General features: G+C 36.0%; 2 protein-coding genes across 2 annotated transcripts; both read right to left on the bottom strand.

Moving 5' to 3' along the window:
- Positions 1-1,031: 1,031 nt before the first annotated feature.
- On the bottom strand, positions 1,032-8,485 carry LOC100371104 (FAD-dependent oxidoreductase domain-containing protein 2-like). Its single transcript, XM_006815626.2, has 7 exons — positions 8,407-8,485; positions 5,715-6,395; positions 5,158-5,412; positions 4,392-4,634; positions 4,083-4,296; positions 2,963-3,191; positions 1,032-1,473 (listed from the first exon to the last, which is right to left on the bottom strand). Exons 1-7 carry the CDS (start codon positions 8,435-8,437, stop codon positions 1,312-1,314), a joined length of 1,815 nt encoding a protein of 604 aa, XP_006815689.1. The 5' UTR covers positions 8,438-8,485; the 3' UTR covers positions 1,032-1,311.
- Positions 8,486-17,818: 9,333 nt separating this feature from the next.
- Positions 17,819-24,501, bottom strand: LOC100370952 (FAD-dependent oxidoreductase domain-containing protein 2-like). The gene is made up of 7 exons (XM_002734042.4): positions 24,421-24,501; positions 22,288-22,968; positions 21,738-21,992; positions 21,145-21,387; positions 20,762-20,972; positions 18,759-18,987; positions 17,819-18,565 (listed from the first exon to the last, which is right to left on the bottom strand). The coding sequence occupies exons 1-7, from the start codon at positions 24,449-24,451 to the stop codon at positions 18,401-18,403; spliced, it is 1,815 nt and encodes a 604-aa protein (XP_002734088.2). The 5' UTR covers positions 24,452-24,501; the 3' UTR covers positions 17,819-18,400.
- Between the last annotated feature and the right edge of the window lie 389 nt (positions 24,502-24,890).

The following is a 24,890-nucleotide window of genomic DNA, read 5'->3' as shown; positions in this document are numbered from 1 at the left end:
GTGTATATTAAGTATCTAATTTGCTTGCAAAATCTCAAAACCTTCAAAGCGGATTTAAGTCCAATTTGGTACCAAGGCACATTGGGTTAATGGGCAAACATGAATCGGTTTAGGGCCATGTCCGTGCATATTAGGTATCTAATTTGCATATCAATTATCTCATTTCAGGCTATGTTTGCAAAGTCTGAAAAAATCTTAGATATGTTTATATTAAACAAAAATGATTGTATATTTCGTAATAAAGGTGTATAGACATGTGAAGCAAACAAATTAACATTTTCAAAATGACCTAGAATTTCACTTCCGTATTGCATTATTGGAAAAAAGTTTGTGTCAAATATAAAGATAAAGTGTATGGAGCGCTTTTACAGCCTGCGCCGCTAGATAATGTTGGCGCATTGACCAAGAATCGCGTAGAGAAAGCTTAAAATAAACTGAATACGGAACTGTAAATGTTTTTACACAGTATCAGAGAATGTCTGAATCACTGATATTTACCACGTTTCACGATTGTTGCTACCTTAACTGATGTAATATACAATTGACTCGGACCCAGATTGTCTTTGTGTCACCATCATAGTTTAATATCACATTAACCATATACATTATTTTGCAGATAATCGACCAATTACAGTAGTTACACATGTCCTTCTTGTGGTAACGACATTATCTAAGAACAATGTATAGTGCAATATCGTTATATAAAGTTATTACGAAACATAACGCAGTGTTTATTATAATTGGTATATCGACGATTATACTACTACTTTCCATTGTATTACGATGTTTAGCATAAAACATACATTGTATATAAAAATCATTTTGAATAATCTATCTCTATATAACACGTATATGTATATTAATACAGCATATATTCTCTTGTCACTTGGACTATGGGGAATATTGCGTTAAGTAATTGGAATAAAAGCTCATCATGACTGAACTAAAACAGATCAAAATTCAATATTACCGAACAAGTATGAAAAACGTACTTTTAAGTTTTAAAAGAAAGTAGACGTCCTCTAAAAACGTCAGACTAGCACGTTGTACTTTCAAAACTGAGATCAAATACTGTTTTGTGTGTTTTCACGTTGCGTATGAACCTGAGACTAATGCAATAAAAATATTATTATTATTAGTTACATGGGTCTTGGCATTCCTATTACCTCATTTTAATATGCCTAAGTAATTAGTTCAAGATTTGCGTAAAATCGTCGAATATGAAATTAATGCGTATCATATTGACGTTACAATCTGGCTAATATTGTTACTCTGACACTTGAAGTAAAAAAGTTGATGTGCAAGCTAGGTCTAGGATGCCGACATGAAGTCAATACTGAATGGAATGCATCCTTTGTATACTTTCAGGTTTGGTATTCTATTTATCTCTTCACTTGTGAAAGGAGTCACTCGTTCGGACATCTTCTCCATGAAGAATTTATCGTAGAAATGCTTACCGGGCTGTAAAGTCAACTGAAATAGAAAATACGTGATATTATCAGGGGTAAATCTCTTCTCTCTGGGGTTCTCCACACTTGTCAGGGGGGAATCTCGCCTCGTCTCTCTATCTCGTCCCCTTGAGGTACGGGATCGGGAAAGTCACTTATACTTTACAGTCAAATAAGACACACACAACGAAATACGTTTCAGCTCTCGTCTTAGTCGGTCAATCGAGCACTCTATAAGACACAGCGCCCTGGGGAAAAAATCCCCAAGACTCTCGCAAGGCTGACCCAAGACTAGCCCAAGACTGGACTGCCTCAAGGCTCGCCCCTGGACTCTCTCGGACTCTCAGACTGCTCTCTCTCTACTGCGTCTATCGTGGAGTATTCGCCAAGACCAACTCAAACTCTCTTTATTCATTTTCAAAACTCTAACCAATTACAAAACAGTAAAAAGACTCTAGGGTCTTCAATCATAAAGCCAATCACACTAAGTACTGAATACGTCATATCTTTTGATTAATCGTTCACTACATTAATAACTATGGATGTAAACTGTCAGAATGAGTAGTCTAAAAAGCGGTGGTTATCTGGTAATTAGTTCCAAATCACTGAGCCAAGTTCCGTCCAAAACTTCAAATAGACCTTAACGATGACAGACATAACACATCAATTCGCTCGTAATCAACTAATTAAGTCGGTTAACAGATACGCAAAAACAAATTCATGACAATATATACACTGTAAGATAACACCCGATATTGTACAGTTGTTCGTAAAGTCGATCGCCATGTACGACGAATACGAGCTGTAAGGGTTACGCGAATGTTCACGCTGTTTTGCAGTAGTATTGAAAATATATGTTTTCTATGTCTTGATAATGATGACGCAAAAGAATTTTATCTATAAATTTAATATCTATATATCTTCATTTGTAATGTAGGATGAAAATGCAAAAACTACTTATAAACTGTATCAACATAATTAACAACCGGATGCAAATAACCCGGGGGTCTGACTTTAAGAATGAACTGGTTACGCGTTTAGGGTTACCATTAATCAGTCAAAATAGACAAAAAGGATGTCTTTTCCGGTACAGCCAACGTGATAAGGGTGGTTATTTTTTAAATGAGATTATCGTTTTTTTTATTGCTTTATGGAATTCAATGATCGCAAAAACGTGGAAAACGTCCGGCCCCCTGGTTAACGACCCTCCATCACGGGCGATCACGGCATATGACGGGCATATGACCAACCCGTGCTTACACTGAAGGGTTAGAAAGCTCAAATATCGCGAGATCAGGCGCGAGTTCAAGGTAAATAGATTTTAAAACACTCAACGCATTTAGGATATGAATTTTAGCTTTCTAACAGTGAAAAGGGAACGAAATTTTGACCTTTTAAAATGTGTTTAGGGTCATTTTGAAAACCCCTTTCACAGACATGGGTTCCAGGTATTTCAACAAGTCGGACCCCTAGGGCAAATAAAGAAGTAGAGTTCAGACTGACACTGTACTTACGTGTTTGTTGATGTAATTTTTCATCCTGTTTTGTCCTACAACAGGGTTTTGGTTCCTCACCAAAGGTATGTCGAATCTCAGTACCAAAGACTCGGGTAATCTCAGTTTATCAATTTCTTGACCATCCTTGTAATAGGTAATCACGGGATGCAGGAATGCTTGACAATCACCAGTAGCTAGGTCAGGAAAGTGTACGAATTCCATGGCGTATTTGCCGGCGTCTCCAAAACTAGTAATAAACAGTGTAGAGTATGTGTCATATATAGTATCTGGAGTAATGATACTAACCTGAAATCTCTCGGTGAGGTTTAGTTTAGCAGTAAAAACACTGATTACTGATAGTTAAAGCGGGAGGGTCGTCACCTGCGCACGCGCGGAGATTGAGTCCTAAGGGACGATAACAACACACACTAAAAACGCAAAGGGTCATGGGTAGACGCTTTTTTGTAAACAATGATACGCTATGGCCATCTGACGCATGCGTAGGTGATGACTCCCCCGCTTTAAAGTACGAGCACAAAGACGCTAACGGCAGTTAACGGCCTATTTGTGGCGTGGTTTTAGTAAAAGCCCCAAATAGGCCGTTAAATACCTCAAAGGACTATGGTTAGAACAATAGAGGCGAGCCAAACAATAGTAATATTTAAAGGGTGGTGGTCGTCGATGTGGGACTCATAACGACGTATACAACACGTGTAAAATAATCCAAATATAGAAATATTGAAAGAGATTGAGCACCCAGGCTAGCGCTTTTTAACACCCTCCTTAGAGGACATAGGTCTTGCATTTTACGAACCTCCCATTTTCAATTCAAATAGAAAGGGGTAGCATATCCACGCCTATGTTTGTTAAACATCTTTTAAAATAGGTATTGGTTGAGTGACGTTGAGTCCCACATTTTATTCGGCTTTTATTTAGTCTTGTTTTATTCGGCAAAAATTTTTGATGCGTCGGAATTGTAGATTTTCGAGTTTCATTTTAGTAATGAACACGTTAGATCCCGCCCAATAATGGCCAATGAACTGTCTAATGTATCTGCCTTATATCATTTCATTGTATCGTCCAATGATTATTCGTCATTTCATCAACTTCTGATTATATTCACAATAATGTCACTTACTCTTCAAATCCATACGCCAGTACAATAAGGAACACGTGCTTGTATTTTGAGAACCTCCCATTTTCAATTGCTTCAAGTGCATATGGTTTAGGGAAATCTTGATAAAATTCTGCTTTAACTTCTCCCTTCATGTCGTCAGCGAAATCGGGTATAGCTAACACGTGACACAGAGCGTTGTTCATCTGATATATACCATCGCCAACGCTTACACGTTCTGAAAAACGAACAAATTTGATTAGCAATCTGCTCAATTCTCTTTGCTCGCACGGAGTTTTCTACACGAACGTTATAGGTATGTATTATATTTACCCACGATCTTGTCCGCGAGCGTTTCAATTTCAATCGGAAGAAGGTCACGTGGGTATGGGAGATCTTCGTAACGTTCTTCAAGTAAGCTATGCAATGTACGTATGTTGTATCGGAAACCATGAATAAACCCGGATGCAGCTTTCCTGTCGTTGCACTGCATTGTTGTGCCCATATAAAACATATTGGGGATGCTAGATTCCCATATATTAGACAAAGATGGAAACTTGCCGTTCTTCTTGGTATCTATATGAAAAAAAACACACACATGAAGAGTTATTTTAACACAGAATTGCTTTCGAATTTATTTTCGCCATTTTCACTGAAGGGATGATTCCGTGAAAATAAAATCCAGCGAATATACTTTTTTTCCTATACTTCACATTCAACTCATCAAAAGTCAGTGAAAATAAATTCCACACAAAACGCCCAAAAAGTCTTTTCAGCGAAAATTAATTCCAGCGAAAATAAAGTATATCGAATATAAAAGCCCATTGTGAAAAGACTTGTTACTAAACAACGTTGTACTGACATATATTACAGTGTGTTGGATGGTTAATTTGTGGAGATATCGACATAATGTAGTATTTAACACATATGGATTGTACTTCATTAATTTATGCCTGTGTTCTCATAAACCGTATAGAGTATATAGGACAAACGCCGAACTGGATTCTTAAGATATGAATTCGATATTCACTGTATTATCTTTTATGTATCTGCAATTTGACTTCTAGCAAGCACCTCCTCGATATTATTTATCATTTACCTGGTTTGCAATTGTCGTCAAATATTGACAAATCAATATAATTGAATCCGGTACAACAGATCACGTGATCATATGGAGGTAATTCAAACTGCACATGGCCTTGTCTTTCTTTCCAGTGAGGAACAATGTCGTCACAAGTAAGGACAAAACCTTTGTCTGTTTTCTCCACAGATAATAAGTCTAGTGCCTGGTAAACGTGCAGAGATTTCAACTGGTACATGTCAAGTATAGTATCGTTAACAGCTCTAAGGTCACCTGTCGAAGAAAGTTAGAACTGTGCATCAGATACATGTATTAAAGCCATGTCATATATGGAATGTCGAATTAAGAGCAGACACGAAATACTATGATTGATTATGTGTGCATAATATAATGTCGAATTAGTAAATATAAAATATTGAATAAAGTATGGCATAACATCTGGGGTGTTCACCAAATATGGAATATTGAATATGGGTGGTGCTTAGTGTACAAGAATGTCGACTGAACATCACATTACCATGTAGTATGTGATAAATGCTGAATTATCTGCAGCCTGAAACATCCTATTTACTTACCTACAAAGTGAGTGTCCCAAGCATGCTTTAACTTCCGATCTCCAAATATATGTATCAAACTAGCTGACCCAGCAAGGTTGTTAGCAGCTTCGAAAGCACTGTTGCCATTACCAAGAATAAATACGGATTTCCCGTTGTATTTCTCGGGGTTGACGTCGTGTGTAGAGTACGTCTCCATGAGCTCTTTGCCTTTGATATGATCGGGAATTCGTTCAGAGCGGGCACCGGTCGCCATCAACAGAACTTTGCATCGATACTCGCCCTTGGTCGTGCGCAGAGAGAAATTTTCACTAGAATTTGGTCCACTTTCCAGCCTTTTTATCTTCTCTACTCGAGTGTTGTAACAAATATTCAGGTCAAGCTTAGTGGCATAATCATTCATGTAGCGAACTATATCATCGGCGTGTGGGAACAGCTCTTTAGAGTACTTAGTAAAGCGGAGTTCGGGATCATCGCTTAGCAACGAGTTCCAGTCATGTCGCATGTTGTATTCCGGTTCTGGGAATGGGTTGAACCTTTTATTGAGCGATATCAGAGTACGATGAACTGGATGTTTTCTGAAAAACGATCCTGGTATGTCTTTATTTTCCAAGATAATGTAACTACGCTTCTTTTTCATCAAAAAGTAGCCCATTTGAAGTCCAGCTGGGCCGGCACCAACAATGATGTAGTCAAATTTACCTGAAAGAAGGAGATGATAAATGCAATAATAGTATTATTACATAAGTAGATAAATGTGATATTAAATGACCGTTACCATAGATACAAGTGAATGGCCCGATGGGTTGTCATTTTATCGTCACTGAAGAGCTAGCACGAGAGAGTAAAATGTTGTGTTTACCCATAACTGTGTAAATTAAAGTAAAACCTAAAGCTGTGACTGTCCCATGAACAGTGATAGGGATTTTAAAAATGTTACGCGCTTCGGCCGAAGTTTTAAAAGAGGCTGTTAATTGCGGGGGTACGGCAACTACCAGTTCTTGCTGAAATATTGGTAATTGAAGTTGCTACCTGTAAGCTTTACAATACATTCGGTTCGAATGAATGGAAATACTTTGTGCATTTATTTGACATTTTCGTGGGTTTGTCGTGATGTAAGTCGTTAATCGCAAGTCGTTATTGCGTGTTTATGATTTTAAACATCACATAGCTTGAGCGATTATCGATATATTATATATATGAATGAATGAATGAATAAATGAATGAATGAAAAAAGGAATGAATGAATGAATGAAGGAAGGAAGGAAGGAGTGAATGAAGGAATAAATTAATTAATTAATTTCACCAGAAGGAAAAAAGAAGCATTTTGTGGTGGGGATCACTGAAATAGTCGGGCCTGTAACCCATTTCATAGTTAACAAACAAGCAAGTGATAATATAAATCAATAAATAAATAATATGTACATGAAGGCACTGATTACATAACATAAACTGCAGAGGGGAAAAGCGTTTGACCAATAAATAGCAAAATTATTTGTCAATAATGACAGTTGAGATATAATAATACATTGTAATTAAATTAAATTAAATTAAATTAAATTAAATTATTAAATTAAATTAAATTAATTGGTGCTATGTTTTCTCCGAAAACCAAACTGTTAGTCTGAAAGTATGTCATATTTATCAAGGAAGTTAATGAATTGTTTATTTATTAACAACAGATTCAAACACCTTACTAAGAGCTTTAAGAATTGAAATCGGACGATAATTACTGGCCTCGGTTTGGGGAATAATTTTTGAAAATTTTAGCTATTTTCAGTGGGGAATGGAAAACACATTGGCTAGTGAATAATTCATAATGTGGGCAAGGGGCGAGCAATAATACAATTATTTCGAGGTGGATTTGGTCCTGACCAGCAGATTTATTTCAGTCCAATTCAGTGATTTCAATTAAACAGGGCGACAAACAAAGAATTAATTTGATTATTGTTAAGATAGTTTCTAAAATCACCAGCATTAGTTATATTAGATGGGAGGTTAGGGCCAACAATGGTGAAGAATTCATTAAATTCCTCACCAATATCAGCACCACAGGTCATCTGCTGAATTTAAAGGATTGGAACTATCTTACATTTGTTTAGGATTTCGTTAATAACTTTCCAATTTGTTATTGGTATTGGCGTAAAGTGAAAATTTACTTGAGTAACGCATTTTTTGCCTGACTTGAGCAGCTTGGTAAATAACTTCCTGTACGATTTATAATTATTTAAATGTTGATGATTTGGGGGGGTCCCTTTTCATTTTAGTAATTTATTGAGCCCTTTGGTTAACTAAGGCTTACGAGCTGAACTCCTCTTTGGGACTTTCTTCAACTTGAGATGTTCTGATGAGACTTTCGAGAAGATGTCATAAAATTGTGTATATGCCATATTTAGGTCGAAACAATCACACCTTTTGCCAGGAAACGTTGCCCAAGTCAGCCAAAAAACGTCAACATTGTTAATTATCAAAATTTTATTTATACAGGGTTTTATCTTATCTGGAAACATGGGTCTTAATTATGACAAAAATGGAGAAACGATCAGTGATATCAGAGTGTATACTACCACATTCAAAGAAATGATCCGTGATATTAGTTACCAAATGGTCAATGGTTGTATGTGAAGTACCAGCAACCCTATATAACATGGAATGTTAACATGGAAAGTGTGATTAAATTTTTTCTCTGACAGATCTATGAAAGAATACTTACCAGGCTTCATCTTACTGTCCTTGGAAGTCATGACTGTGTTGAGATGGGTGTTGAGATGTGATGGCTTTGGTTGATGGCAGAACACTGTACATCCACCTGTGCGATGTGTTCTTTATATATAGCAGCCTCGTATTGTTCCACAGATCGTACTGTAAACCGTGGACAATACGTCTTTTGGTACGGTACATTTAAATCACTCTCAGTGCCATTATAATGACAGGTCACCCCGTACCGTGTATCTAGGAGAATACGCCAATGTTAACTTTATTATATTTAATATTATTTACTGCGTGATTGTCCCTATATCTTAGCTCTAAAGACTTTTGTTGCACTAAATAAATACAAACGAAATACAGTTTCACGATGCTATGAATATACAAAGAACGCACTACATTTTAGACAGCATTTATTAAGCTTTTTTCAAATCATTATCATAAATAGAATACGTTGCATGACATTTCACCACGTCATTTTGGCTTAAAACAATATGAAAAACGGTAGATATTCATATCCATATAAGTCTACATACCACAAAACTACTCCAGTAGTTAATCTGTAAATTTCTAAATGTATGTATTTCTAAACTCGACTGCCACGCCCACTTTCCGCGTCTCGTACGGTTCATATGAATGTATGCTTCTATCACCTCCCGACACACAGTCCTGTAAGTCCAATCTACTTGCTATCAATAAGTAAGTAAAAAACATTCATGCTAAACATGCTAACAATCCTCGAAATCCAAGGCATTCAATGTTTGCAAAATGCGTGTACATTTGTGTGTGTATGTTTTGGTCTATTATACTTTCCCATCGTCCATTGAACTATAGATTATTGAGTGTTGCTGTATAGTACTGAGACGGGGTGACATACAAACCTATAATTGAATGCCCAATTTAACAATCGAAACATCAAAGTCAGCAGATTTTCACAATCCAGCTGATAGTTTTTGAGTCAAAATTCGTTCAATGATTACCGACTTATAAGTGAGTTAATGCAATTTATGAATGAAATGCCTGCACTCTGTCTGAGAAAGTATTACTGTATGCAATTTATGAATGAATTGCCTGCACTCTGTCTGAGAAAGTATTACTGTATGTAATTTATGAATGAAATGCCTGCACTCTGTCTGAGAAAGTATTACTGTATGTAATTTATGAATGAATTGCCTGCACTCTGTCTGAGAAAGTATTACTGTATGTAATTTATGAATGAAATGCCTGCACTCTGTCTGAGAAAGTATTACTGTATGCAATTTTAATTAAAGTCACTCTTCAATCGATATATAGTATATAGTTGTGTTTCACTATTTGGAAGTGTTTGTCGCGGTAATTAAAACGCTGTTTGAATAAACCATCTCAAATGTTAAACATTTTAAACTCACAAAGTGCGTTTTTTTGTGTTTTTCGAGGTCATTGATTTATTTATGGGTCATTTATGCGTTTATGTTGTCACCAGCAATACAAACACACAAAGTCATAATTTAAACTTGGCCGTGAGTAGAACTGGGGCTTTTGATTTACTTCGTCGATGTAGACAACAACACAATACTTTTACCAATTTAATCACCGTAATGTACATTACTTGACCTTGCCATACTTGTGCAATCGAACTTTCTTTAGTAAACTTCAGCAGAGGTTGGCTACTCCACCGTAGTTTGATAGAACAAATCACATCGGAGTGTTGTCATGTGCAAGATTTATTATATGTTTGAATAAACAAAAAGTCATAAAAAAGTCTTACTTTCAGATGAAAAGTGTTTGCGGTCGTGATGAACTGTGGCTTTTGGTTGGGTTGGCTACTCAACCGTGTTTTGATAGTCCAATTAACAGCGGAGCGTTGTCATATGCCATAGATTTATTGTGTCTAGAAGAAAAATCTGAAATTTAGGCGGCATTTAGCGGGTTTGGCTACTCAACCACGGTTTGGTGTTTCGAGCCACATGGGAGTGATGTCATTTGCCGAAGATTTATTACAAGTTGAGGATTTGTAAGTGTCTTAGTTTCAGGTGAAACGTGTTTTCAAGTGTAATGAAAACAGTTTTCCTGACAATTTGTTTGATGTTGAAGTAATTTAAAAAACAAACACACTTGTGTCAACGTGAGACATCGAACTACAATGTTTCATGTAGGACGTATTCGTAAACAGATCGTGGTTATACAGCGATAATAACGACAATAAATAAAACAGTAGATGTCATCGCTAATCAAATTTATTGATTTTAGAATTGATATATAATTTTATGTGATTCGACTTAGTGTCGTCAATTTGAAATTATGAAATTTGAAATTCTTATTCCAACGTTGAAAATTGTTTGTGGGCAAGTGAATGAGGGCGATGGAATGTCTAAATATTTGTGCAAACTGTGTTTTAGTAAACTGACAAAACTGTATCGTTATACAGCGATAATAACGACAATAAATAAAACAGTAAATGTCATCGCTAATCAAATTTATTGATTTTAGAATTGATATATAATTTTATGTGATTCGACTTAGGGTCGTCAATTTGAAATTATGAAATTTGAAATTCTTATTCCAACGTTGAAAATTGTTTGTGGGCAAGTGAATGAGGGCGATGGAATGTCTAAATATTTGTGCAAACTGTGTTTTAGTAAACTGACAAAACTGATAACATATCGACTTTCCCGATTCGGTCCTCGATGCAACACAGTCCAGGGACTGTGTTTGCAACAAACACGTCATTTTCCTCAGATACATCACTAAGCGCTTTATTTTAGTGATCATTAAGCTCGTTCAGAGAAAAAGCTAGCAATACGTTTATTTGATTCCGCCATTTTAATTTTACCAAGAAATGTGTTGTTTCTTTCGTGAGTTCTGATTGGGTGATGCAAATGAGCCGAAGTGAATCTTATAATCGTTTGCGGGCGTGCGACATACAGTAAATCGTGGAGAAATCTGTCAAGGGTTAATGTTGAAACTTCGGCCGAATAAATGGTCCTTGGCTGGCGAACATGGTCACAATCAAGAAAATGTAGAGATTAGACACTGAGAAAAAATGCACTGCTCAACTCTTCCAACCACCCTCATGACTTTTCAAATGGTTTATCCCTTACCACGCATTACCAATCTCGTCGCTGTGGGCGGTGTTCACTATATTACGTTTCCATGTCATGTGAGTGCGCGCGCGTTATAAGGCCTTGCCATATTTTGAGATCAAAGACAGTGACGCAGTATAAGTTTATGGATGTTTGTTTGTTTGTTATATATATACAGGGGACTTGAGACACAGCAGATGTGTGAAATTTCGTTTTTTATATCACATTTGTTATTTTGTTATTACTTATTTATTCCCTGAATAATAGTGTGATTCATATATTTTTCACTCGAATAATGACAATTTTTATCATAATTTCAATCTATCAATGAAGATTATGTTTTTGAGATTTACGCTAAATAATTTCAACCTGTCGATAAAGACATTCCGTTTTCGACATTGTGAAATTGTTTTTTATGAAGAAAAATACAGTATTTTTACCAAGTAAAATCATATTTATTAAAGTTATTGTTCATACATGAGTTGTTGAACACACTGCATAGTTTGTAATTTTATTCAGCTTCTTTCAGTCATAATTCAAGACAAATAAAAGACGAAAATATAGAGAGTATAGCAAATTATCTTTTTTTCTTTAATTTTCTTTCATAATCAGTAATTATAAATGTCTGAATTATGTTGTCAAAATTAGTTTTTCAAGGATTTTTTCTCCCAAAAAACGAAAGAATTTCACAATGTCGAAAACGGAAAGTCTAAATTTTATTGTTGGACACTCCATACCGTAGACCAAATCCGATTAGAATTTATCATAAACTTAAAAACGTTACGTTTGCGATACATACCAAAGTAGTAATAAACACTACTACGCATGTGCGTTGATTATTAACATTCCATCATTTGATGTATTTTCCCTTAAACTCTAAAATGTATTTCGGACACTATTCTTAGTATATTGCTGATGAAATATCTATTGTATGCATTGATGTTTCAATCTTAAGATGTTAAAATTGTTTTTTTCAAACGTTACCCATGCTCATATTATTCTACAATATGTATAGAACTGATTTTGTAATATACCTCGAGAGGTAGATATCTTCAAAAAGAGATATATTTGTATTTGCAGCAACATCCAATACCCTAGATTTTCAGATTAATTGAGTGCCGTTGCTAACCACTCTACTGGCGACTTTTTGCAAGGAAGCAATTCTTCATTTACACAACAGGTAACAACTCCACGTGTTTAATTGAATTTGGGGACTTCAATCGAAGTTGTTGTTGTTGTTGTTAACATACTCGAAGGGTTTCAAGAACAAACGTTTTTTGAGGAAATAAAACATTTTCTTATAATGCCCATAGAGTACCAATCAAGTGCACAGCCCCCTCAACTGTAAACACTGGGAAATTCCAACGTCTGTTAGATATTCTGACCATATACTAACATTTAACTGTATTGATGCCACCTCCGGATTTATATAAAACGAAATTTTAATGTACTTCCTCGACTAATTTGCGCTAATCGACTGATTGTATTTCCTCTTCCTGTATACAGACTAATGTGAGCGGATTGCAAGATATTTGCATTATACATTTGTATGACCTGTAGAAAACATCTCACTGACCTGTAAAGTATGATAAGGAGGCTGGATTTTGTACAGTTTATGAGAAACATAATCCAATCGAATTCAGAAAAACCTCCTAAAATAATTTAACGTGCAGTGAATACAACAAATACAATTATGGTAGATTTGGCTATCAGGATCTTAAGTGTCGGCGGCTAGCATCAGTACTCCATCCAATATTTCATGATTTGTAGCCAAACAAATAGTTTTACAAATGTGTATGGCAATCACGACAATCATTGGGGGGGAGGGGTGTTCTGCATATAATACAAAGCGGGGATGCAACTTTAAGGTAGAATCGTACTTTTAAATGAAATACCTAGATTGTGTTTACCATTTTCAAATATATTGTACTTATATGGTACATGTTGAGATATTGACCTAAACAATGTGGGGTCGTCAACCCGTTTTCATGTTACATAACAAACCGATGAAGATTGTCATGCGGTTTACGGCCAACTTCTCAATAAATATGAGCAAGCTTCTACGTTAAATAGGTTCATTTTCGCATCTGTTTCGATAACAGCAATGACATAGAACGTAACTGACAAGAGCACTTTAGATTTCAATATGATGAACAAGTAACCTGTAGAATGCTGTGTGGGTAATATTTTTATATTGATTTTTGTTGCATTTGCAGCAAATAGTTACCAAACAATGAGAAATCTATAGGATTGGATATACCTCTCAGCTGGCTTCACATGCATAGTTCAAGACTGCCTAACCGGTGCTTATACCAGGATTTAGTTGCAGCACTGTGGTCTGTGGTTACAGCTTCATTTTCCGAGTAATCACAAGAAATTGACATTACAATAGAAAATAAAAGACTGGCACTCCCATACAATTAATAGCAAGTGAAATTCCTGGAATTGAAACATAGATTTTGAAGTCACTGGTGTAGGCATTGAATAACTTCAATTCAAGTTGGCATAAAGACGAGGTAGTTTATTTAATCAGTGCTGAACTAGAGGTAGAAATTATAATTAAGTTCGTTGTCATATAATTTGTTTATTTAAATTTCTCCTGAATTCAAATAGAATACACTGGTGACAGGATGTTTTTGAGGTGTGGTTACATTGTGTATGGAGTGGTAGGGTTGGGCGTCATATAATTTTTTCATTTTCAACTCTCATGAAATCACACAGAATTTCACTTAATTTATTTTCGATGAAAAGTTTTCAAGCATACGGTGTGAATCAAATTTTCACTGTGCTGTGTCAAGTCTCAATAGAGTATGAGGGAAATGGCATTTTCACTGGAATTTATTTTAGCGGAAAAATGTTCACAGTGAAAGGAAGTATTCCACATTATTACATATATACTGCAGTTTATTTTGATTCGTTCCTGAAATCAAAATCGGTACTTCCACACCCCATATGCAAATGAGGTCTGAGAGCGAATAAAGTAGTCCGTTCAAGAGTAGCGTTTTTCGAAACATAGCAGAAATAAGCAATATTTAGAAGTACGATACTTTACGTTTGGGTACATGAATATATTTGCCGAGTGAAATGAAATTTGAACAACAGTAATGGTACTTCTAAGCAGTAACGTATTTTGACTAAAACTAATTTGCATATCACCCATGCAATGATGTTTTTGGTATTTTCACGGTCAATATGCAAATGAACATGGTATTGGCGATTCGCTCCACTTGGATTGCCCTTAAAATCACTTTAATTTTGTGTATCTGTGTGTGTGTGTGATTTCTAGTGTTTTCACGTATTAATTCTTCTGTGATTTGTTTGGCTTGGCCGATTTCGCTCAAACTTAGCAGGTAGGTCACACCTTCACCCTAGTTATCAGGAAATGTATCTCCTACAAATTTTGGATACAACACCTCAGACATAGCTCATTTTGCTCAGCTTGAGTGTGGGCACAAAGTTACTATTGGTAAAATCTGAAAACAAATTCTGACCACCGTTTCCATGGAAACAGCCAACAACTGAATTGTTTAATACCTTCACGCCAAATGTATCACACCCTACATTTCTATGATTAAAAAGCATGGACGTAGCTCATTCTAATCCGCTTGAGTGTGGGCAACAATTTACTGAGATTTTTTTTGGCTTGGCTAATTTTGTTTATAATTGACAGGCAGGTCGTACCGTCACTAATTGGCAAAACAATCCTGGTCCACAGCTACCATGGCAACAGCCCAAAACTGTTTTTTGAATACTTTCGACACCAAATTTATTACCTCCCACTAATCTTGTATTCATGCCTTTTATTTTGGCTACGTTGCACACCGGTAAGAGATCACCGACGCCGACACTGTATCAACGTAATCCCGACGCAACTTTGAACTTTGAATGAACTGTAAATGCTGCCAGAAATCTAGAAAATACTATCGGTTGGAATTAATAAATTTAAGGGATTGTTCAGTTACTCTGGCCTGGGGGGGGGGTCGGCAGATTCCATTTTGTCAGCTGTAAATCTCAGTTGACCCACCCCTATCAACAAAAAAAAGTGGGCGACCCCCTAACATTATATTTTAAAACATGCTGACCCCCCCCCCCAGAAAAACAAAGAAACATTAACAGTTTTGGCTCTGACATGATTACAAAATGTATGATGTGCATTGAAAATATCGTGGTTTGCCGTAATTTTTAGTGTTTGCATTTAATAGACCAGTCACCTTAGGAGGGGAGGGGAAGCATAAAGCCAAAAACGACTACAGAAAAGGCTGCAGGAAGTAGGGAAATCTATGCTGCTAAAGATAGTAAATAAAAACAAAGCTGTGGAGTACTCACTTGATAAACGCCCTTATAAGATAGGAGAAGAGGATTTGAATCTAGGCGGTTTGAAAACTAATTTGGATTTAATATATCTTTCATATCTTATAGACCAGGAAAGCTTTACACCTGAAGCACAGTCTGTGCTTATGAAAACAAAGGACACTTTGATTTTTGTATAAATTTGTGTTGGATTTTGGTATTTTACAGAGCAAAATATGCATATTTAAAAGTTAAAAAAATAAAAAAACTATTAATTTATATACATGAATCCATTTAACTTTTTTGATTTGCTGAACAAAAACTGTCACTGCTCTTTGTACTAATTGCTGTGTTTTTCCGTCTCCAGCTACAATTGGATAAATCCAGTAAATATCTTATACAATGGTGACTTCAGAATTTAAATAAAATAATCTGATATCACATGGACTTGGGATGTGTTCAAAACTTAACTGTATAATTGCACGGGGCTCTGCCGCATTGCATAATCTGTTAGTTATTTGTCAACTTCAACCCCAAAATATTTAGCCTATAACATTTTTTGCATCAACAAATTTATAGGCATTATGGGTAATAGTTATTATTAAGAACACATTTGTACGATTAACTTTTTAATCTATTGTTCTGAAATAAAATTTAAAAAAATATATGCATAAGCGCGTGTGTGAATTGTGGAAAACAGGGTGACCCCCCATTCGCAAAATCAAAAACAGGGTAAACCCCCCTACTGATCCACCCCCAGGCCGAAGTAACTGACCAATCCCTAACAACAGCAAACGTCCTAGCAATAAAATAAAATGACTTCTAAGGACTGAATGTTTTTTTGCGAACTTTGTATACGGTGCCCGGTTTTAGTTATAAACCGACGTTAGCTTCACGTTCATGTCCTACCATGGCAACAGCCGAAAACATATTGCTAGTTTTTTTTTTAGTGGAGTGGATCGCCAACCGGCTTGTTTTCATTGGCAAAATCGTTCAGCAACATGTTTGGCATATTAGGTGTACATCACATGGACTACTACGATTGAGAGAACTTTATGTATGTTGAATGAGTTTTATAAACCCCGAAGGGCTCTTGGAAGATCCACCCGCAGTAAAATTAGCGATTGCCATGGAGGCGCAACCATCAACATCAAAATCCCAGGAGGTTTCTGCTGGCGACGTTACCCAGTTCCAAATAAAGATCACCAACGCCAAATAAGCAACATTTTAACCGGTAATCAAGATTAATTCAATCCACGGCTAACAAGCAACATCACAAGTGAAGTTGTAGCGTGAAGCTCAGCGACTACTGCTGACAACGTAAGTCATGCTTGCGTGCCTTCACCATTGTATTCAAATGAATCACGTGGTGTGCCGTTCTCTTTCAAACCCGGGATTCGATCAATAGGGGAGTTTCAGTAAAAAAAACACATTGCAAATCATGCAAATTCAACATTTTCAAACCAGTATACTAAAACAGAAATGCTCAGCGATGCAAAAGAAGGATAGATGTTACTTTTCATTATACACATCTCTGTTGATACAATCCCTCACATATTCTATTCCCAGTTATACCTGCGTAAATGGATTAGCCTCTTTTGATGTTGACATTCAGACTAAAATCACGTGACAGGCTGTTAAAATTGGCTGTTGCATACACTTTCGCCGGTCTGGAAAATGTGTTTAGTTAGCTCTCATTCAAGTAACAATGCAGATTTCCCAGTGGGAGTGAAACTATTCGACTCTGCCATTAAAAAATAGGGGTGTTTTGAGCATAAAACGAATAACCCTGGAGTGCACACAACACACTGAATTTCGGAACAAATCTTGCATTGTTTACAGCAGCAGAATATCACAGAAATATCAGACGAAATATGGAAACACTATATATATGTATTTTGGCCTGAACCCTCTCTATTGCAATTCCAGGAATTACCCCCCATATGTGCAACCATTTTCCACCTTGGTACCACCCAAGCCTGAAAACAAAATCTTAATACCACGCTGAAGCGTTTGGTAATAAGTTAGACATAAGTGATATAACATATAACAATTGTAAGACTTAGATTTTCTTTGCACCATTATTAGTTTAATTGTATCTTCTATCCGTGTACATTGTCATCCAAACATATACAACAATTACAGGCTGTTCTCTATAGTAATTACATAATATGTAACTACAGATTACTCTGTTATTTCCTGTTGAATAGTAATATACAAATATGTAAATGAGGTAAAACAGTTCCTTCGGTGAGGTGAGTTCACTATTTCTGTCGAATAGTCTATTCAATTCTATAATATGTATAGTATTATTTCTTCAGAAACAGTGAATAATGCAAATTCGCTCTGATTATTACGAAATGTTCGTTATTATGTCAATGGTGATACAATACGCTTCATAGTATTTAGTTGCTGAAAACACTTATTATAAAGTTATATAATATAACATTACTATATTAATCACGTCCCTCGTGTACAGAGTGAGTATTGTACCACTTTATTTCAGACAAAGATCGAAATATATAATAACCAAAAGTGTGTGCAGATTAGTGCACGTTTTATGTGAAAACATAATTAGCATTTGTATCATATCGTGTTATTATTGTGGCCCACTTGACGTACAGTGAGGTATTGGTGTGTAAAAGTTATTTAAGATGCTGCCGACTTGAAGTCGATACTGTACGGCAAACACGCCTTGTACACGCTCAGGTCCGGTAATCTCATTTTCTCTTTTTCTGTAAACGGGGTAATTCTCTCTTCCATTGACTCCATGAAGAAGCCGTCGTAGTATTCTTTGCCAGGCATCAAATTCAGCTGTAATATAGTGTACACATAATATATAAGTAAATCATAGAACGATATCAACGCCTCGGTCGAGGACGAAAAAGGATTTGTATCTTCAAAACTGCAATGCGAACGAGAACATGTATACTGCATGTTGTCATATAGGAAACAATATATATAATAAATAATGAAAGAGTAACGTTTAGACTGCTGCTCTACTCACCTGTTTGTTGAGGAAATTCTTCATCCTATTTGGTCCATGAAGAGGGTTTTGGTTTCTTACTGTGGGAAGGTCGAATCTCAGAACCAAAGACTCGGGTAATCTCACGAAATCTATCTCCTCACCATCCTTGTAATAGGTAATTACTGGATGCAGAAATGCCTGACAATCACCTTTAGGTAGATCGGGAAAATGTACGAATTCCATGGCGTACTTGCCTGCATCTCCAAAGCTATTAAAAAAACATTAGATTATTTTTATTGTACGTTGAGAAATAACACTTGGGGATATGATAGTAAATACATGTGAGAACTCGTTGTAATTCAGATTGACATGTATTTACACAGGATTACTTAAGGTAGAGATGCAGGTTCGTGGGCACTTTGGAATCAAATTTTTTGTTTTTGCTTTTTATTATCCAAATAATCTTGGCTATAGACTGTTGAAATTTTGTAGAATTGCGAATAGTGGAACATACTCAAAAAACGATTTTAAAATATAGATAACAGATGCAAAATTATCTCTTTTGAATGCTTAGCAAGATTTAGCAAGGCTGTACATAAATAATATAAAAAAAAACATGGTGAAAAAAAGGAATGACGGGATCTCCATATTATGCACTGTATTTAACTTTTTTACAAAACGATAATACATTTAAATTTGAAACTGTAACAGCAATTTTAATTATGAGCATTAGCAAACTTCTTACTGAGTGAATTGTTATGCAAATTAGCAATTATCTCAGCTTCTTTTTAGTGCACATTCCAGAACTTTAAAAAAAATAGCTCCTAGACGCTTTGACCTTTTATTTTGAAATTTTCACAAATGATTGACAATGTGTATATCTTCAAAACGCCGTCGGGGCATTGTTTTTAGTTGAATAGTGTTACAGCAATCGTTCAGACAACTAGCCTGGGTGTTAATTTATGCATAAACTTGAAGTAGTGAAATTTGAGCTGCTGCCCTACAAAATTGACAACTGGTAGACAGTTTTCAAAACGACGCTTTCTCCATAGTAAACAGATGTACCCATAAACCAATTTTGACAGGAAACAGAAGCATGGTTTAGAAGCTAATTTTTTTAAATTACTTTTGACCAAAAAAGCACATTTTTTGTGCATATTTCAAACTACAGTGTCCATAAAAATAAAATACTAACAAAACTTTAAAATTCATACAATAAGCTTTCCGAAAATATATAGTTTTGTGGACAAGGGAGGTCATCTTGGTTTCCTAGTTAACTAATTAAAATACCTGTCAGGTAAACTGCATCTCTACCTTAAAATGGAATCTCAGCAACTTTTAACATGGCTATCCGTAACAAATGATGCATTTGAAGAATTCGTCCTCGAGAGATCAGTAAATGTGTCAGAACAATCAAAGTAACAATCAAATGGAATGGCTACAAATGTTTCCAATATGTAGATATTTTTGTGGTATACATTTGTTCTCTCATGTGTTCCACATATTGATTCGACCAGAAATGCCATCAAAGGGTTCATCTGACCCCTGAGAATAGATGGTAGCAAATAAATCATACATTCGTGACTATTTCCTGAGCTTATTTACTTTTTGATAGTGTATATTCTACTAGTCAGTTCCGGTGATAAACATACGGTAGTTGTACCCCGTAGCGTTTAGCTCCGAAATCATGGCCATTTGGTTGGGAAAACGGACAAACCTTAAAATGTTTAGAAATTATAGTTGGGAATTATTAGGTACATTAAAATTGGATGGATGCACGAATTATTTACTCTTATTAAGAGAGACACTGATTCAAAATGTAATGTTCAGTATACAAAAAATCATGCGTCAGAACTGGTACGCACGATTATTTTTATTAGTCACGGTGATGGCCAAAACCGATCTCTCTCAACATTAGCCATTGACTATTGCATTTTGCCTTTAAGTTATATTATGACATTTAACCATTTCATTGTATCGTCCAATGGTTATCCGTCATTTCATCAACTCGTTCCGATTATATTTACAATGATGTCACTTACTATTCGAATCCGTACGCAAGTACAATAAGGAAGACGTGCTTGTATTTTGAGAACCTTCCTTTCAGGTTTTCAAGTACATATGATTTAGGAAATTCTTGGAAGAATTCAGCTTTAACTTCTCCCTTTGTGTTGTCATTGAAGTCGGGAATAGCTAACACGTGGCACAACACGTTATTCATTTGATATATACCATCACTGACACTTACACGTTCTGAAAACAAAGAAATCGTTAATTATTATCTGTTTAATTATACTATTAATTCCTAATTATAGGTGCTCGAGCGGAGTTCAATCATTTTCTACATAAACGTGTTCTAGATGCATTTTAAGACAATCATCTCAATACATATACGCATATTATTCTGATGGCGTATGTTATTTACCCATGATTTTGTCCGAGAGTGCGTCTACTTCAATTGGAAGAAAGTCGCGTGGGTATGGGACTTCTTCGTAACGTTCTTCAAGGAACTTGCTCAATGTACGTATGTTGTATCGGAAACCATGAATAAACCCAGATGCAGCTTTCCTGTCGTTGCACTGCATTGTTGTGCCCATATAAAACATATTGGGAACGTTAGTTTCCCATATGTTGGACACACATGGAAACTTGTCGTCCTGCTTGGTCTCTGTATGAGAATATTGGAGAGGGAAAAAGTTTTGAGTTAGTAGTACACCAATACATTTCATACTTGGGCTATTTTAGCACACTTGGATTATATTTAATTGATTTGTGCTAGTAGACCAATCAGATATGGAGTATTCATAATATATAAACACACTGGTTTAATATAAATAACGTGATAATAATAAATTATGTAGTCTGTGTCCATTGGCTAAATAATAATAACATGGCGCTGGTCGATATGATTAATTTATTCATTTCCAGATAAAACTTAGAACATAACTGTATATTTCAGTAAGACTAGCTATCAAATTCGATTAAACAGTTAATCGAAAATATTTAATTAATGCTTACCTGGTTTGCAATTGTCGTCAAATATTGACAAATCAATATAATTGAATCCGGTACAGCAGATCACGTGATCATATGGAGGTAATTCAAACTGCACATGGCCTTGTCTTTCTTTCCAGTGAGGAACAATGTCGTCACAAGTAAGGACAAAACCGTTGTCTGTTTTCTCCACAGATAATAAGTCCAGTGCCTGGTAAACGTGCAGAGATTTCAACTGGTACATGTCAAGTATAGTATCGTTAACAGCTCTAAGGTCACCTGTCGAAGAAAGTTAGAACTGTGCATCAGATACATGTATTAAAGCCATGTCATATATGGAATGTCGAATTAAGAGCAGACACGAAATACTATGATTGATTATGTGTGCATAATATAATGTCGAATTAGTAAATATCAAATATTGAATAAAGTATGGCATAACATCTGGGGTGTTCACCAAATATGGAATATTGAATATGGGTGGTGCTTAGTGTACAAGAATGTCGACTGAACATCACATTACCATGTAGTATGTGATAAATGCTGAATTACCTGAAACATCATATTAACTTACCTACAAAGTGAGTGTCCCAAGCATGCTTTAACTTCCGATCTCCAAATATATGTATCAAACTAGCTGACCCAGCAAGGTTGTTAGCCGCTTCGAAAGCACTGTTGCCATTACCAAGAATAAATACGGATTTCCCGTTGTATTTCTCTGGGTCGACGTCGTGTGTAGAGTACGTCTCCATGAGCTCTTTGCCTTTGATGTGTTTGGGGATTTTTTCAGAGCGGGCACCGGTCGCCATCAACAGAACTTTGCATTTGTATTCGCCTTTCCATGTCAGCAGTGCGAAATTGTCACCAGATTTGGCCTGATTTTCTAGTTTCTTTATCTTCTCCACTCGAGTATTGTAATGAATATTGAGCTTGAACTTGGCGGCGTAATCATTCATGTAGCGAACCAAATCATCGGCATGTGGGAACAGCTCTTTTGAGTATTTAGTGAAGAGGAGTTCAGGATCATCGCTCAACAACGAGTTCCAGTCATGTCGCATGTTGAATTCTGGTTCCGGGAATGGATTGAATCTTTTATTGAGCGATATCAGAGTACGATGCACTGGGTGTTTTTTGAAAAACGAACCTGGTATGTCTTTGTCTTCCAAAATAACGTAACTACGCTTATTTTTCTCCATGAAGTAACCCATCTGAAGCCCAGCAGGGCCTGCGCCAACAATGACGTAGTCGAACGTACCTGAGACAAGAGAGTACAAATGTCAGCACCTATTATTGATCATTTATGTTTCATTTGGCGTTTCGCCGAGTGTCTCATCACACTAATGTATGTTACCGCGTTATTCTGGTGACTTATTGAGATATTTGGACATCCTGGTTTGAGATGGATGTTTAATTTGACCTGCAAATGCTTTCAAAAACAAAAAAAAATGTATAAACATCATTAGGGTTGGAGTGGCCATACACTGGCTGCCATGGTCATAATTAATATAGCCACATTTGAAGACACAAATATTTAAATGTAAAACCAAAAATGAACAATTTCACTAATATCTGTGTGAATGCTTCCGCTTAGTATAAAATTGACAGTTGCATTTGTAAGCACGTGATCAACGACAGTATTGGAATTATCGGTGACTCTCGTAAGGATGTTAAATAACTTGTACCGTAACGAATTGAGGATAGCACTATAATAAGTGGCATGGTGGAAATCAATAGAAGTGTCAGTGTTCACATTGCTGAATATAATAGAATCAACATCCTTGGCTGACGTGGTGTTGATATAGCTCCAAACTGACACACCTAATAATCACTTTGTAGTTCATGTGGTTCCGACAAGGATCGATTCACAGTGCATAATTTGGAATGAGGTAATACGGGTACAAAAATTCATGAATATACAGTGCTACATATTCATGAGGATTCGTCATGAAAAACAAATGACCAATCAGCGCTTGGTTTAGAACGAGACACAGACCGAGCGTTTTTACGAGAGATCGATGCTATTTTATGGTATTCATCAGGTACCGAAACGCGGTTAGCTTGCGATGAGCATAATTGAATACAATAGAAACAACCAAATAAAATTCGGAGTTTATCACGTGAACGCTCGTCGCATTTCAGTTAAACGTACGCACTCATGCATAGTAAATGCGTTTAGCACTGTCATTCCCACATACCACCGTCCCGTGCACATACCAAGACGAGACGAGAAAGTCACGCTTTCCTGAGCCGCGCCCATTTAAACACTGGTCTGCGAATTCGTGATTCTAAATTAACTGTACTTTCTTAATTATAATGAATCTAGTCTTTGGGTTACAATAAATGAACCTGATTTTCACTCGACACATCAGTGATCAAGGTAACAGCGAAACAAACGTTGAAACTACGGGCATATTGAAGTGCTATCGTCTCCAAAAGACGATACCCAATCCAAACAACGGCGAATTGAAGGAATGACAACACACAGTAAATTTATAGAAGAACTGCGATTAACAGTGATTTAAAGTGTGTCTAATGTCAGTAAAATTGCATTATGTGTATGCTTGGGATGAATTATTCGTTTTACATTAAAAACTATTTGTGATAATAACTACTGTTTCTGGATAAACATATGCATGTAAAATGTGACATGGTGTCTTTTAGAACGTGCGTTTACATTTTTACAAGAAATCTGTGAAATACAACTTACCAGGCTGCATCGTGCTTCCCTTGGAATCCATGGTTTTGCTGACGAGTGACTGCTTTGGTGAACCAAACAATACTGTACACTCGCCTGAGATGAGCTCTTTATATACGGTAGACTCCTTTTATTACATAATTCGTACTGCGACCCTGGGACAATACCAAGAACAGTACGAGTGTGTCAATCATTCTAGTTGACACCCCTGTTCTGTATCTGGGACAGTACAAGTTTAATTAACATTTTTAACAATTTGACTTATCATTGTATACGTCGAATGGAACAACCGTCGTTCTTTAATACATCATATGAATGGTATCAATACATATTTACTCAAAGTAAATAAAAAAGGCTTAATTATAGTTACAATATGGCATAGTTCTTATCATGAACAAAATATGGTGACAATATCATATAAAATAAGAAAAATAGTTGTTACAATGAATGTGGGTATCTACCTCTAAGGCCCATAAATGAAA

This window comes from Saccoglossus kowalevskii, chromosome 1 (genome assembly GCF_978046115.1).
Source record: "Saccoglossus kowalevskii chromosome 1, keSacKowa6.1, whole genome shotgun sequence".
Lineage (NCBI taxonomy): Eukaryota > Metazoa > Hemichordata > Enteropneusta > Harrimaniidae > Saccoglossus > Saccoglossus kowalevskii.
The sequence above is the reverse complement of the archived record's forward strand: the minus strand, read 5'-3'. Positions and strand labels throughout refer to the sequence as shown.

What these genes read in the sequence shown, in the direction of transcription:
- LOC100371104 (XM_006815626.2), bottom strand. Translation starts at nt 8,437, where the DNA reads ATGACTTCCAAGGACAGTAAGATGAAGCCTG. An exon ending in TGACGACAATTGCAAACCAG is followed by an intron (nt 4,635 to 5,157) that starts GTAAATGATAAA and finishes TTTTTCATATAG; the next exon opens with ATACCAAGAAGAACGGCAAG. An exon ending in AAAATTACATCAACAAACAC is followed by an intron (nt 1,474 to 2,962) that starts GTAAGTACAGTG and finishes TTTCTATTTCAG; the next exon opens with TTGACTTTACAGCCCGGTAA.
- LOC100370952 (XM_002734042.4), bottom strand. Translation starts at nt 24,451, where the DNA reads ATGGATTCCAAGGGAAGCACGATGCAGCCTG. An exon ending in GGGAAGCACGATGCAGCCTG is followed by an intron (nt 22,969 to 24,420) that starts GTAAGTTGTATT and finishes CTCTTGTCTCAG; the next exon opens with GTACGTTCGACTACGTCATT. An exon ending in ACTCTCGGACAAAATCATGG is followed by an intron (nt 20,973 to 21,144) that starts GTAAATAACATA and finishes CTTTGTTTTCAG; the next exon opens with AACGTGTAAGTGTCAGTGAT.